Source organism: Heteronotia binoei, chromosome 5 (genome assembly GCF_032191835.1).
Source record: "Heteronotia binoei isolate CCM8104 ecotype False Entrance Well chromosome 5, APGP_CSIRO_Hbin_v1, whole genome shotgun sequence".
NCBI classification, from domain to species: Eukaryota; Metazoa; Chordata; class Lepidosauria; order Squamata; family Gekkonidae; genus Heteronotia; species Heteronotia binoei.
The window spans coordinates 104,928,938-104,941,851 of NC_083227.1; the positions used below are offsets into that span (position 1 = coordinate 104,928,938).

The window sequence follows — 12,914 nt, forward strand, 5'->3', positions numbered from 1 at the left end:
AAAGTCACAGCATATTCTAGATTTAAATTTGAATTAGGAGTCCTTAAATTTCAAGAAGGGAGCAGGTTCTAACCTGATGTATATTTAGTGGTCGCTTCATCAGTCTATGGCAGTGCATTTATAAAAATCTCTGAAGAATAAGTGTATGTGGTCTGTAAGACAGAGGATCAAAGCTGCAGAACAGAGAAAGGCTTTCCCATTTGAAAAATCTGGGAGTGTTCTGGCAGTACTTGTATCTCTCCCAGCAATGGCAGTAGGCTATATGTGCATGCAGTAATTCTTTGCATGAGACATAAAAACAACCTGAGAAATTACCTCTGAGTTCATGAATTGCTTATTATTCCAGAAATGCCACTGAAAACTCAGGGGTTGAACATCTGGCAAGGCAAATTTGTCATTGTACCCTTCATCAACTAGCTCAGCAAAACCTAGGATTTTGTCTGAAGCAGTGTGAAGAAGTATGAATGCACACAAAAGCTTACACCCATAATAAAACTTTGTTGGTCTTAAAAGATGCCATGGGTGTCAACTAGTTTAGCAAAACTGGGAAAACTGCATTATCTGCAATTACAGCTACTGAGAATGAACTCAGTTCTCTTCTTCGTAACATTTGAATTTCACATACCACCATTACCAACATCTCATTTTATACTTCCTGAATTTCATGTCCCATCAACTCTGCTCTTTAATTTTATAAGCTCTTAAACAAATGTTTGTCCAGTGAGGATCCAGGGTATACATCTGATGAAGTGAGCTCTAGTACATGAAAACACATGCTAGGATTAAAAACCTGTTAGTCTTTAAAATGCTACAAGCCTCCTGTTTAAATTTCTTGCTTCAGGAGAATAACATGGCTATTCTATCATTATTTCTGCAGTTAGTTTATTTCCTTGCAACTGAATTATTCTGTTCAATAAAATGATATGGCTGCTGTACTGGAAACTAGGAAGCAGAACTAAAAGCCAGGATCTTTTAAAGAAGGACATTTTGGAAACAAAGTTCCTATAAAATAACTTGGGAGAGGGAGAGCTGGGAAGAAAGACTGAAATTGAAAATTGCTTCCATAAAAAAAATAGGCAATTTCCATTTGGATGAAAGACAAAAGACTCTGAAGTTGACATTCAAAGAGTCAAGAAAATTCCTCCGCCTTCCATCTCTGTTTTAGCCAACCACTTTAAAGAGAATTGCCAAAAAGAAAAATTCCATCTTCTTGGCTTTGGCTTGAAAAGAAACACTTGCACTCTTGAGAGATTTACTCAACCGTCCTCAGCCAGGCACTACCAATGATGAGGTATTGATTGAAGTGCTTAAAAATGTTATGTGTGCCAAAAAGACTTCCTATAATATGCTGCTAATCAAGAACCAAAGGCAGTGGGAAGCAGATCTAATTTCAGAGTGCTATTCAATCTAAAGTAGGACTAAGCTGAACTGGGAGGGTGAACACTCCCCCTGGCCCTGGTGAAATGCTCCTCTCTCATTCAGCAGTTTTCAGATGGGGAGACTATTTTCTGGGGGCCTTGTGGAAGAAGGCAGGGAGATGTTGCAAAGAGAAGCTGGCAGCACTGCAGTACTCCACTGGGAGATCCTTCACAATCGAATCTGCTGTAGTTTCAGCATGCTTGAAAATAGCTTTTCTTCTAGCAACAGAGACAGGAGTCTTTGCACCCAACCCTCCCATAATGGCTTCAAAGCTAATGCCAAGCAGGGAAACTGAAATGAAATAGGTAGGCTTAGAATTTTTTTTTGGGGGGGGGGACACAACTCCCAAACAGAATGGGGTCATTTCATCTGGGCACAGCACATGGTTTGCATAGAGAAGACTGCAGATTTAGTCCCTCGTAGCTCCAGTTAAAGATGCACCACTGACAGGCAGAGTAGAATATAGTGGGCTAGAAGGACCTCATGGTCTGACTTGGTATTAGGCAACTTCCATGGTTCTTTCTTTATGTGAAAACATGTCCACGGGAGAATTGAATTCAGCTCTAAACTGAACCCAAGGATGATGCAGCATCCTTCTTGGGTGTGAATGAGCAGCTTGTGGCCCATACAGTCAGCTGCTATTCCCAGGAAGTATGTACTCTGATGTGCAGTGCTTTTCAGGTGCAATGCAACTAGTGTTGGACTCGGCCTGGGGAGATTCAGATACAAACTGCTATTCACTACAAAACTCACTAATGACCTTGGACTAGTCACCCCGGGACTAATGTAACTTCCAGGATTGTTAGGATAAAGTGGAAAAAGGGACAATCACACATGCAGCTCTGAGCTTCTGTCATTTAACTGTTAATGACATCTAAGGTATATTATGTTTTTATTATATTTTATTTTGTAAGCAGATTCAAGCAGGTTCTGTGGAAGTGTGTCACTCTGAATACATATACCAGGGGTTCTCAGTGTGGTGCCCATGCGTACCATGGTGCCCCCCAACAACTTTCTTAGCACCCACCAAGTGTTTTTAGGAAGTGGGCGGGGCTAGGTGGGGCTCTTGCCCAACAAGGCTCCTGATTTGTCACTGAAGATCTGATTGACTATGCAGATTAAAATAATTTTGTTTCAGGTTCTAACCTGAATAGGCCAGGCAAACCCAATCCATCAGAGCTTGGAACCTAAGCAGGGCCAACTCTGGCAAGTACTTGGAAGGGAAACCTCCTTGGAACACCAGCAGTCAGGAGGACAAGGGCAGGCCTTATTCAGCCACCTCCCTGAATATCCTCCCTGCTCCCAGTAGGGGTCAGTCACTAGAAAGACACACACACAAGTGCAAAATTACAAAAAAAAAAAAAAAAGTTTCAGCAACCACTATGATATTTGTTTTATTCTCTCACCTCTCTGTCCCAGTGTATTTTTGAATTACCCCTCTTCTCCCACACACTTGGGATTCTTCTTAGCATGTGGCTCTACCTGCTGCGGCAGCCACTTTATGGCTGTGGCCCACCACCAGTGTTCCCTCTAAGCTGAGTTAGCATAAGGTGGCTCACAGATTTTTAGTCTCCAGCTCACACATTTTTGTCTTAGCTCAGGAAGGATGACCCTGGAGCACACTAATTTATGCAGTAGCTCACAACTTTAATGCCAATAGCTCACAAAGCAGAATTTGTGCTCACAAGACTCTGCAGCTTAGAGGGAACATTGCCAACCACCCCTTGTCAGCATTCCAAATGTCCCCACAGGCTAAAACAGATTAAAGATAAGGTTGTCAACCTCCAAATGGCACCTGGAAATCTCACTATCACAATTCATCTCCAGACTATCAAGATCAGTTCCCCTGGATAAAATGGCTGCTTTGGAAGGTGGACTCTATGGCATTATACCCTGATGAGGTCTCTCCCCTCTCCAAACCCCACAGAGCTCCACCCCCAAAACCACCAGGTATTTCTCAACCCAAAACTGGCAACCCTAGTTGCAGACCTCCGACAGATAAAATGTCAGCTGAATACATGTGTCACTGATATAATTCCATGCTGCTAGAGTATCCTCATTTGCCTGGAAGGTGACCTCACTAGCATCAGTAAGGAGTTTATTCCCTTTTAAACAGTTCTTACAGTCTTTAGTTGGACAGAACAACAATGGTATAAGTCACAGTTATACAGCCAAATGCTCAGCTGTGACTATGTTTTGTATCTCTTAACATGCCTCTTACATGGAGATGTCAAGCAGCATGTTGCTGTGAGCTACAAATGCAGCAACATTTGTCTTCCAGAGCAGTACATGAAGCTGTTAACAAAATCTCCACATCACATTACACACACAGACACACACAAAAATGGCCCCATGATCTTACCACACAGATCCTCCCAACACGGCTAAAGATGGCATGTCCTTTGCTGTCTGACTCTACTGCCTTTTCAGTAAAGAAGAAGTAGACCTTGTCATTTTCCCGGTCATCATTGTCTGGGATCATATAAGCTGCAACAAATTTAGGAGCTGCAATAAAGATTGTAAGGCATGTTAGAAAGAAAGACACCAGAAAATGTGAGCAGCTAAGCACAGATCCTAAAAGATACATACTTTTGCAAACTTCCTGTAGGCACAGTTGGTGGAGCTACTGCCAATGGAGTGAGCACATGAAATGTCCACTTATTGAGGAATCGATATCAAAAACATTGCTAATCTTCCTTTCCATTGCCTGACTTTTGTGATGTTTCCTGGTTTACTTTGTGTAGCTGTTGTTTATTTTACCTAGGTATTGTTTTAAGCTATGTATTGTCCCTTCGTGGAACCATGTTCATAAAAAAGTGGGGCTAGATCAAGGATAGCCATGTTACTCTATCTGTAGCATAGAAAAGAGTTAGAGTCCAGGAGGCCCCTAAAGACGAAAGAAATTTGTGGTAGGGTATGAGCTTTCGTGAGTCACTGCTCACTTCTTCAGATATACCCCCTTGTGCTTCCTGTGCTTCATTCTACCTAAAGAAGAGCAGTGACTCACAAAAGCTCATCTTTAAGGTGCTGCAGCACTCTTTTTTCTACTGCTACAAAAAGTGGGGTTTGGATATCTTAAATAAGTAAATATCCGTAACTAAAAGAGGCATTGTTGTAAACATATCTAAGTACAAATTCCTTATAACCTGACTCAACTGCCATTCCATTCCTAATTCCACTGATAAGTGTTTCCTTGTTTTCACAATTATGTGAAATGTAAATGTTTTATTCATTCACCATTTGCTAGGGTGAACTGAATCTCATTCACAAACACATTAACCTCTTTCCAACCCATGTTTGCCATGATTTGCCCAAATTATTTGGAAGGCACATGTACTTTATTTCTAAAATGTCTAAATAGGCTCATAGAGATCATATCACATACCCTTTCTTCTGAAGGACTCATATAACTTTCTCCTACCATTAAGCAGACGCTGATCCATCTCAGTGCGCAGAGAGGAGCGCTGTCCCATTGTTCGGAAGATCACAGAGTCCCTGCCCAAGAAATCTGCTGTTAGTCCTGTATACATGTCACCACCTAGGAAAGAAACCCCACAGAAACAATAAAGTCTTGCTCTATATTCCTGCGGTAATAATAATGATACTTTGCATTTATGAAGCAATTTAGAATGTTAGGAAAACTACCCTGTGTGATATCATAGATGCAAGGTGAGGGCGGGATGAAGATGGGAAAACATAGCTTGCCTAAAGCTACCTAGTAATTGATAGAAGAGGCAACAATTGATTTCACTGTTCACAGTTTACACCCTTGGCCAGCACACTACTTCAGTGTATTGGAGCCTAGTGGCTGTAACTCTATAATGAATGAATATAGATGAAGTTGGTTTATGTAACTGTACCAGAGATGAAAAGATATATGTCCCCGCTTAGGGCACATCTTCACAGAGGTTCTGATGTTAAAAGCTTTTAAAAAAGATTATACCTTTCTCTATTTCCTCTCTGAAAAATTGTGCAGTGCTACATACCTAGTGTCGAAATTTACTTAATCTCAGTCTGTGAAGGGGAGGAAGTAATGTTGTCAAAGTACTTCCACGTATGTATACTTCAGGTGTACTTTGAGAACACATAGTGCACAGAATCCTCTAGCACAGAAAGCTGTTTTGTGAGTCCTCAGAATCCTAGATGGACACAAACATTCCAAATAGATATAATTTAAGACCAGAGGTAGTTCACTGCACTAAGAAAACAAAACCAATTTGTTCATACCAAGAAAGAATTAGAGAATTTAAGGCCTCAGAAAACAAAATAACATTTTTGTGTGTTTTTTGGTTTGCTTAGCTGAAGTGTATTCTAAATTTATGAAATGAAATAATAGTTTATTGGTCATTTCTGACTTGGTCAGTACCTTATGCTGCTCAGAGAACAAATGGCTGCACTTTGGGCTAACAAGACTGCATCTTTATCCATAAACTGCCATTAGATCTAGAACCATTGGATCTAGTTGCTCCATCTAGTGTGACACCTACCAACAAAAGTGCTTGCAAATGCCCTATTGGGCTCATGAGGACATCTCCCCCGACCACTTTCTATACTTGTAGGATCCAAGCTGAACACGTGCTGGGAGGAGAAAAAAACACAAATTGTAAAATGAGGTATTGAAATATAGCTAACAGAACCACAACAGAATACACGGTCATGTGTTTAGAGGTGATGTGGGAAGAAAGGAAGGCTGGATAAAGATATCAAAGGAAACATGAGAAAGGGCATGTCCTACCAGCACTTAAATGTGCTACAGCTTTTCATCTAATCATGAGAAATCCAGTAACTGATACTGCTCAGCTAAAGACAGTGATTTTTTTTTAAAAAAAACAGCTTTCTCAGTGCTGCTGGAATTTGAATTTATTTAAATCCTCCTGGCTTTATAGCACTACTATAATAAGGAGCATAATAATTCATATTTGACAAGAAAGAGGATACTAATAGTCAGGGCTTTTTAAAATAGAAAAGGTCCAGGAGGAACTCATTTGCATGTTAAGTCTTGCCCCCTGACATCACCATTGTTTCACACAAGGCTTTTTTAAGAAAAAGCCCAGCAGGAACTCATTTGCATATTAGGCTACACCCCTGATGCTAAACCAGCCGGAACTGCATTCCTTTGTGTTCCTGCTAAAAAAAAAGCCCTGCTAATAGTGGGCAGGATGGCTCAGCCGCCCTGAGCCTGCTTTGGCGGGGAGGGCGGGGTATAAATAAAAAAAATTACTTACTTACTCCTATTATCCTTATATAAACAAATCAGTTGTACTTTCAAGAAACTGAGAGATAGCAGGATAAATGCTGCTGGACAGACAGCAATACTGAAACATTTTTGTCAGAACAAGATGACTCTTCAGACTCTAGGCTGGAAAATTCCTGAAGATTTGGGGTGCAGTCTGGGGAGGACAGGGTTTGGGAAGGAGAGAGACTTTAGTGGGGTATAATTCCATAGAGCAGGGGTGGGGAACCTCTGTCCCGAGGGCTGTATATGGCCCTCAAGGTCACTTGGTGTGGCCCTTGGGGATTGTGGGGCCCAGCCGTGCTGTGCAGCAGCCTCCCAAGGGCCAGGCAGGGATCACAGGGCAAAGAAATACTGTGCAGCAACCTCCCTGGGGCCTGGCTGGTCAGCCAGAATTGTTGCAGGGCCTGGAAAAGTTACTGTCAAAGTTCAGTTGATTATCCCAGATGGTGTGACCTAATATGCTAATATTAGGGATGTGGTCTGATATGCTATTGTGTTCCTGTTGGGTTTTTTCTACAAAAAAAGCCCTGGACGTATGCATTTGCCTAGGGCAGTGGGCCAGGTGTGCGTGTGTGTGTCAGATTAGGCTCTCGCCACATGACTTCAAATAGAAAAACAATTATTTGCATTATTTTTGCTGGCCTGAATCATTCTCCCTTGGCAGAGCACTGTTTTTTAAGTAGATAAATTTTTTCTGGCCCGCGAATGATGTTATAAATATCCATATGACCCTTGGCAAAAAAAAAAAAGGTTCCCCACCCCTGCCATAGAGTCCACCATCCAGAGCAGCCATTTTATCTCTGTAGTCTGGAGACCAGCTGTAAATTCTGGGAAACCTCTGGAGGTTTGCAACTCCATTTTCAGAATAGTTTTGCTCCCATTTCTCTGCACTGTGTAAGGGAATCTTCTCACAATCTAGCCTATGATGATGATATTCCAGGTAGTAAGAATTCAAGAATCTTTAAAATGTTTAATTTTGTCCTGTGTCCCCACACGGGGAAAAAAAGAGCTGTCATGCCAGTTTTTTTTTGGGGGGGGGGGATGTACAGACAGTCTGCACATTTTTCAAAAAGTCAAGGCATGACACTTTAGTTCAAGCATTTGATCTATCATATGGATCTCTCTCTCTCTCTCTCTGAGGAATCAATATATATTAACTCAGGGCTTTTGAGTTGATGCCTCAGTAGCTAGAACTCTCGGCTTTCTAGCTAAAAATAGTTTCCAGTGTTAGATACCTTAACAATCAACTTTCACTAAATACATATTTGAGAGTGAATGCCTAAGGATACTAGGAATCCCTCCTCACCTCCCTCCTACTCTTCAGTACTGACAAGTAGTTTTTGACATCCACTTGCCTTCCTGCCACTTATCTCACTTTGCTGGACAAAAAACCTCTTCAGGCTGTCTAATTACAAGTCTCTATCAGGCACACTTGACTGTCCACCCACATCCAGGCCTAGTACTGTCCCCTAATGCAGTTTGCATGCCAAAACAAGACCAAAGAGGGGCTTTGTTAAATTGTTGGAATACTGTAACAGCAAAAAGACAGTGCCCCAATTGTGTTTACCTGCAAGTTAAACCAGTGTGAACGTGCACCAGGGTGAGGTGGGGTGTGGCAAATAGGGTTATGCTGTGAGAGGTCAGGGGGGCTGTCTGCAACCATCCCTTTTACTTGTGATAAACAGCTGTGCTGAAAGGGCCCTTTCTCTCACGCACTCAATAAAAGCTTGTGAGCACTGAATCCTCCAGAGTGAGAGGGGGTTACAGGGTGAAGTAGGATGACCTTCCTACTGAGGCCAGCTTGATTTATGGGCAAAGACTTTGAGGAAAAGCAAAAGGTTGAGGGAAAAAGAAATGCCACCCACAGATATACACCCCACCAGGGAGCCAGCATTGTCTAAATCCCTGAAGACTGCAAAACTTTTGGGATTAGCCCCAAAAGGAACAACGTAAGAACTGAGCTCGAAAATGGGATCTATGTCTTGGTCCTTCCTTGCTTGGAGAATGTTTGTTTGGGAATAAAAAAAAGTGCAGTTCAGTTGCTGTGACCTGAAATGGGCAGACTTCTTGCCTTCAGTAGCACCTGGGACTTATAGCTGGATACAGTGCCCAAACAGAAAAGGAGATTTCACAGAGACAGAGAGAGAGAGAGAGAGCGGGGGGGGGGGGGGACATTTAAAAAACTGCAGTTAGGTATGTAGTGAAGCTTCAATCAGCATAACCAGTACATCCAAAATCCATTTCTTTTCTGGATACATAAGATTGGAGAAATTCTATGAGTGGCCACACTGATCTGGAGCACCAAGAAGAGTAAGTATTGTGGATCTTAATTGGTTTATTGGGCAATTAGTTTCTTCATCAAGTATACTTGGAACAGAAAACCTTTCCACTGGATGGGCTGATGAACCATCCAGCTTGGAATTTTCGCGAGGCTGAATTGCTCCTCATTAAACTTTTAAGGCAGTGTATGAACTAAAGAGAGTTTGGTTTAAGTGCCAGTATCTCCCTTATCTCTTACATGGAAAAAGATGTTGCAGTTAGGTACTCAAAGACTTCCTTTCCACTAACGTGAGCCATAATAATGCTATTAGCAATGTTATGGAGGAAGCTATGGCTGGATTTAACATTTGATACCATTGAGGCCTAAGATTGGCTGATGCTGACACCGACTACAAAGTCTTTCTGTGTATCCATCCTTACCTCTCCCCGGTGACCCACATAGATGAAAGCACAGATGGGATGGAAAGCTCCAGTCCCACATGCCAATAGATGTGTCCGATTTAAAGGATGAAGTACTCTGATGTAGTTGGCACATTCTGTCTAGGGGGGGAAAAGAACAATGATTGGAATTTGTGATCTTTCACAAGGATTGCATTGCTAGACACAGCAGTAAATGTGAGGGGGGGAGTGGAAAGGACTGATGGGAGAGGGTAGACATCTGTCTGGGTCAAAGTACCAAGCAAGTAGTATAACCAGTACAATAGAAGCTGCTGTCAGGATTTGCTAGCATTGTTAACTAGGTTAAAGTAAGGATGGCAGAATTATGAGGTGTATGTCTGTCTCTTCTTCACACCCTCCACCTCATAGCAACAAAAATAATAGGAAATAATACTGCTTGACAGCTGTAGGATACCACATGAGCTCTTCCATCCTTCAAAAACAAACATCCTTCAGAGATCCTGTTTTTCCTTGTTTATATATACAAGTACACAGAATAATGCCATTCCCATGAAGCACTAGGGGTCCCAAATCCCCCGCTAGGCCTGGAGACTCCCGATTTGGAGCCTCCTCCCCCCGCTGGCCATAAAAGGGAAAGCGGGGGGAGGGGAGGGGGGAGAACGGCAGCCCTTCCCACCCAGCCCCGATCGCAGCAGCCAGAGCTCTTCCGTTTTCTCAGGCTGCTTCCCGCCCCCAGTCAGCTGGCCGGTGAAGGGAGGGGAGCCCAGCCACGCCCCCAAAGGACCATGTGCCTTTGCACCTCCGGAGGTGAGTGAGTTCTGTCTCCTGCATCAGATTTCCCAGAAAGGGGGGGGGGGGGCGGGGGGGAGGGGGGTGGAGAGGGAAACGTCTTCTCATAGGGTATAATGGGGAATTGATCTGGAGGTTTCGGGGGCTCTGGGGGAGCTGTTTTTTGAGGTAGAGGCACCAAATTTTCAATATAGTATCTAGTGCCTCTCCCCAAAGTATCCCCCAAATTTCAAAACGATTGGACCAGGGGGTCCAATTCTATGAGCCCCAAAAGAAGGTGCCCTTATCCTTCATTATTTCCTATGGAAGGAAGACATTTAAAAAGGTGTGCTGTCCCTTTAAATGTGATGGCCAGAACTCTCTTGGAGTTCAATTATGCTTTTCACACTCTTGTTCCTGGCTCCGCCCCAATGTCTCCTGGCTCCACCCCCAAAGTCTCCTGGCTCCACCCCCAAAGTCCCCAGATATTTCTTGAATTGGACTTGGCAACCCTATGAAGCACATACCTTCCCAAGTCATGTGATTCCTTCGTCTCTCTAAGGCCATGTGACCAGTTCCTAATACTGTGTCCAACTAGGCAAGTGGGCTGTCTTTGTTATTGCAGAATTGGGCAGTAAATTTCTGTTAGGCTGTCTGGCACGTATTCCACATTTCCTGCTTCTCTACTCTAGCCATCATGGCTCCTTCCCCTGATCAGACCTTTTGTCCCAATCTTTTTGTATTATTACTCAAGCCAGGAAGTGAGGTCTTCATATTGCCTTGTGCAGTGATTTCCTGTATTGCCAGAGGTGAAGCACTATGATCTGTCCTTAATCCTCAGCAGAGGAAAGTCAGAAGAAAACAGGAAGAAGCCACCACAATAGAAGTAAAAATAACCTCTTTATTTAGAAATTCCAAGAAATAGGTTTGGCAATGATTCATGTTAAAAATAATTAGCCTGCCAGCACCCTCACAAATAATGAGATTTACCATTTTTTTAAAGGAATTTCCACAAACTAGCAAGCAGTAAGTTTTAAAAAGTCTTTTCCTCTTTGTCTTTAGCACTATTACTTTTATGCTACATAAATACCAAAAATTATTATTAAGCATTAACATCTCAAGAGTTATGATAAAATTGTGAAAACTGAAAACCCTGCTAGAGGAAGGCTTGATAACCATCTTGAAAAATGCTAAAAATTGCCTCAGAAGGGTAGCAACTGTCCTTCCAAATTCAATTAAAACAAGATGCGCTATGGTTACAGACAAAGTAGATTACATATTAATTAATGGGCAATGGAAGATAGTTTCCTAGGGAGGGAGGGAGGAAGGGAAGGAAGGAGTACTCATTCAGTGCTGGTGGTTGGAATCTGGGCTTTTTTGTAGAAAAAGCGCAGCAGGAACTTATTTGTATATTAGAGCACACCCCCTGATGTCACCATTGTTTCACACGGCTTTTTTGATAGAAAAAATGCAACAGGAACTCATTTGGCTATTAGGCCACATCCCATGATGCCAAGCCAGCCAGAACTGCATTCCTGTGCATTCCTGCTAAAAAAAAATCCCATGCTGGAATACATAAAATGATGAGGTTCTTCCAATTCTGTGAAAAGAAGGAGAATTTGACAACTGTTATGGTCCCAACTCCCTTATCACCTGAGCAATAACCTCCATTCTCAAGTCTTTTACCATTTGAATCTTTGCTAAAACAGATGTTTTCTCAGTTTTACATTCTTGCCTGGGAAGGGAAGGTGCTACATTAAGTCAGCATTAGCAAGAGACTGAGTTTTAGGTCCCCTCCTGTTCTGGTTAAGAGGTGGATAAAGAATATTGTGGTGGAAGAAATAGCAGGAAATGAAGGAGACACCGAGCCTTGACCTGAACAAACTAGTCATTTTAAAAGGAAGTTTAGCTAGTTACACAGCAGGATGACAAATGACCATTTTTGACAACAATCTGGATTAATTGTTTCGTTTTCCGGAGCAGTGATCATTGGCAGATAAGCATGAAGAATTTAGGGAGAGAGCTAGTCCCCTCTACAATCCATCCATACAAAATACAGGAGCTACACATTAAAATAGACTCTCAATCATTCCTATTCCTAATGTGCCCTTTTATCTTGCTCCAGTCGCTCCCTCTACATCGCCTTCTTTAATAGGAGGTACTATCTCCCAACTCTGATTGCCATCACAGCTTCACCACTTTCCATTGATAAATTACATCCCTGAGGGGGAGGAGGGGGTTAAATAATAGGTTACGTAACTCCTCACTATTAGTATATGGGTTCAAATCCGGGCCATAGTTGGAACCCTCTATGGACTAGACAAAAAACAATATAAAATGAGAGGACACTGTGACTCATAGTAGGGAGACATTCATCACAAAAGTCATCATTGCAACCTAGGAAAATATAGGAGATGTAAATGTGTTCAGAAGAAATTCATTATCCTACAGAGTCTCTCCTCCAAGATGAACTTAGATAACATCTTCTCATTTATTACTCAAAGATTTTGCTCATAAGGTTTTGTTTATAAATGCACTCTTTTGATATGTAATTATATTGCTAATATCACTGATTTAATATATGTAGCTTCATATCTAACTGACCCTCTGTCAATGACTATAGAAGGACAAATAACTTATACCATTAGAGAGATACAAGTCTGGGCGGCGCACACAAAAACTCATGGTGGGAGGGGAGACATGTCCCCATTTCCCTTCCCCCTCTTGCTTTTCGCTTTGCCTCCCAGCGGTGCTTGCAGCCTCTCCCCTTTCCTATGACCTATAGGATGTTGCTGTTACTTCATTATGGGGT

At 42.2% G+C, this 12,914-nt stretch overlaps 1 protein-coding gene across 1 annotated transcript in view; it reads right to left on the reverse strand.

Moving 5' to 3' along the window:
- Positions 1–12,914, reverse strand: part of SEMA3G (semaphorin 3G) — a 154,218-nt gene that overhangs the window by 29,192 nt on the left and 112,112 nt on the right. Inside the window, exons 4-7 of the mRNA XM_060239998.1 lie at positions 9,356–9,475; positions 5,907–5,997; positions 4,841–4,957; positions 3,782–3,924 (exon numbers count right to left, since the gene is read on the reverse strand). Coding sequence (XP_060095981.1) covers positions 3,782–3,924; positions 4,841–4,957; positions 5,907–5,997; positions 9,356–9,475 — 471 coding nt within the window. The remainder of the gene's footprint in view (positions 1–3,781; positions 3,925–4,840; positions 4,958–5,906; positions 5,998–9,355; positions 9,476–12,914) is intronic.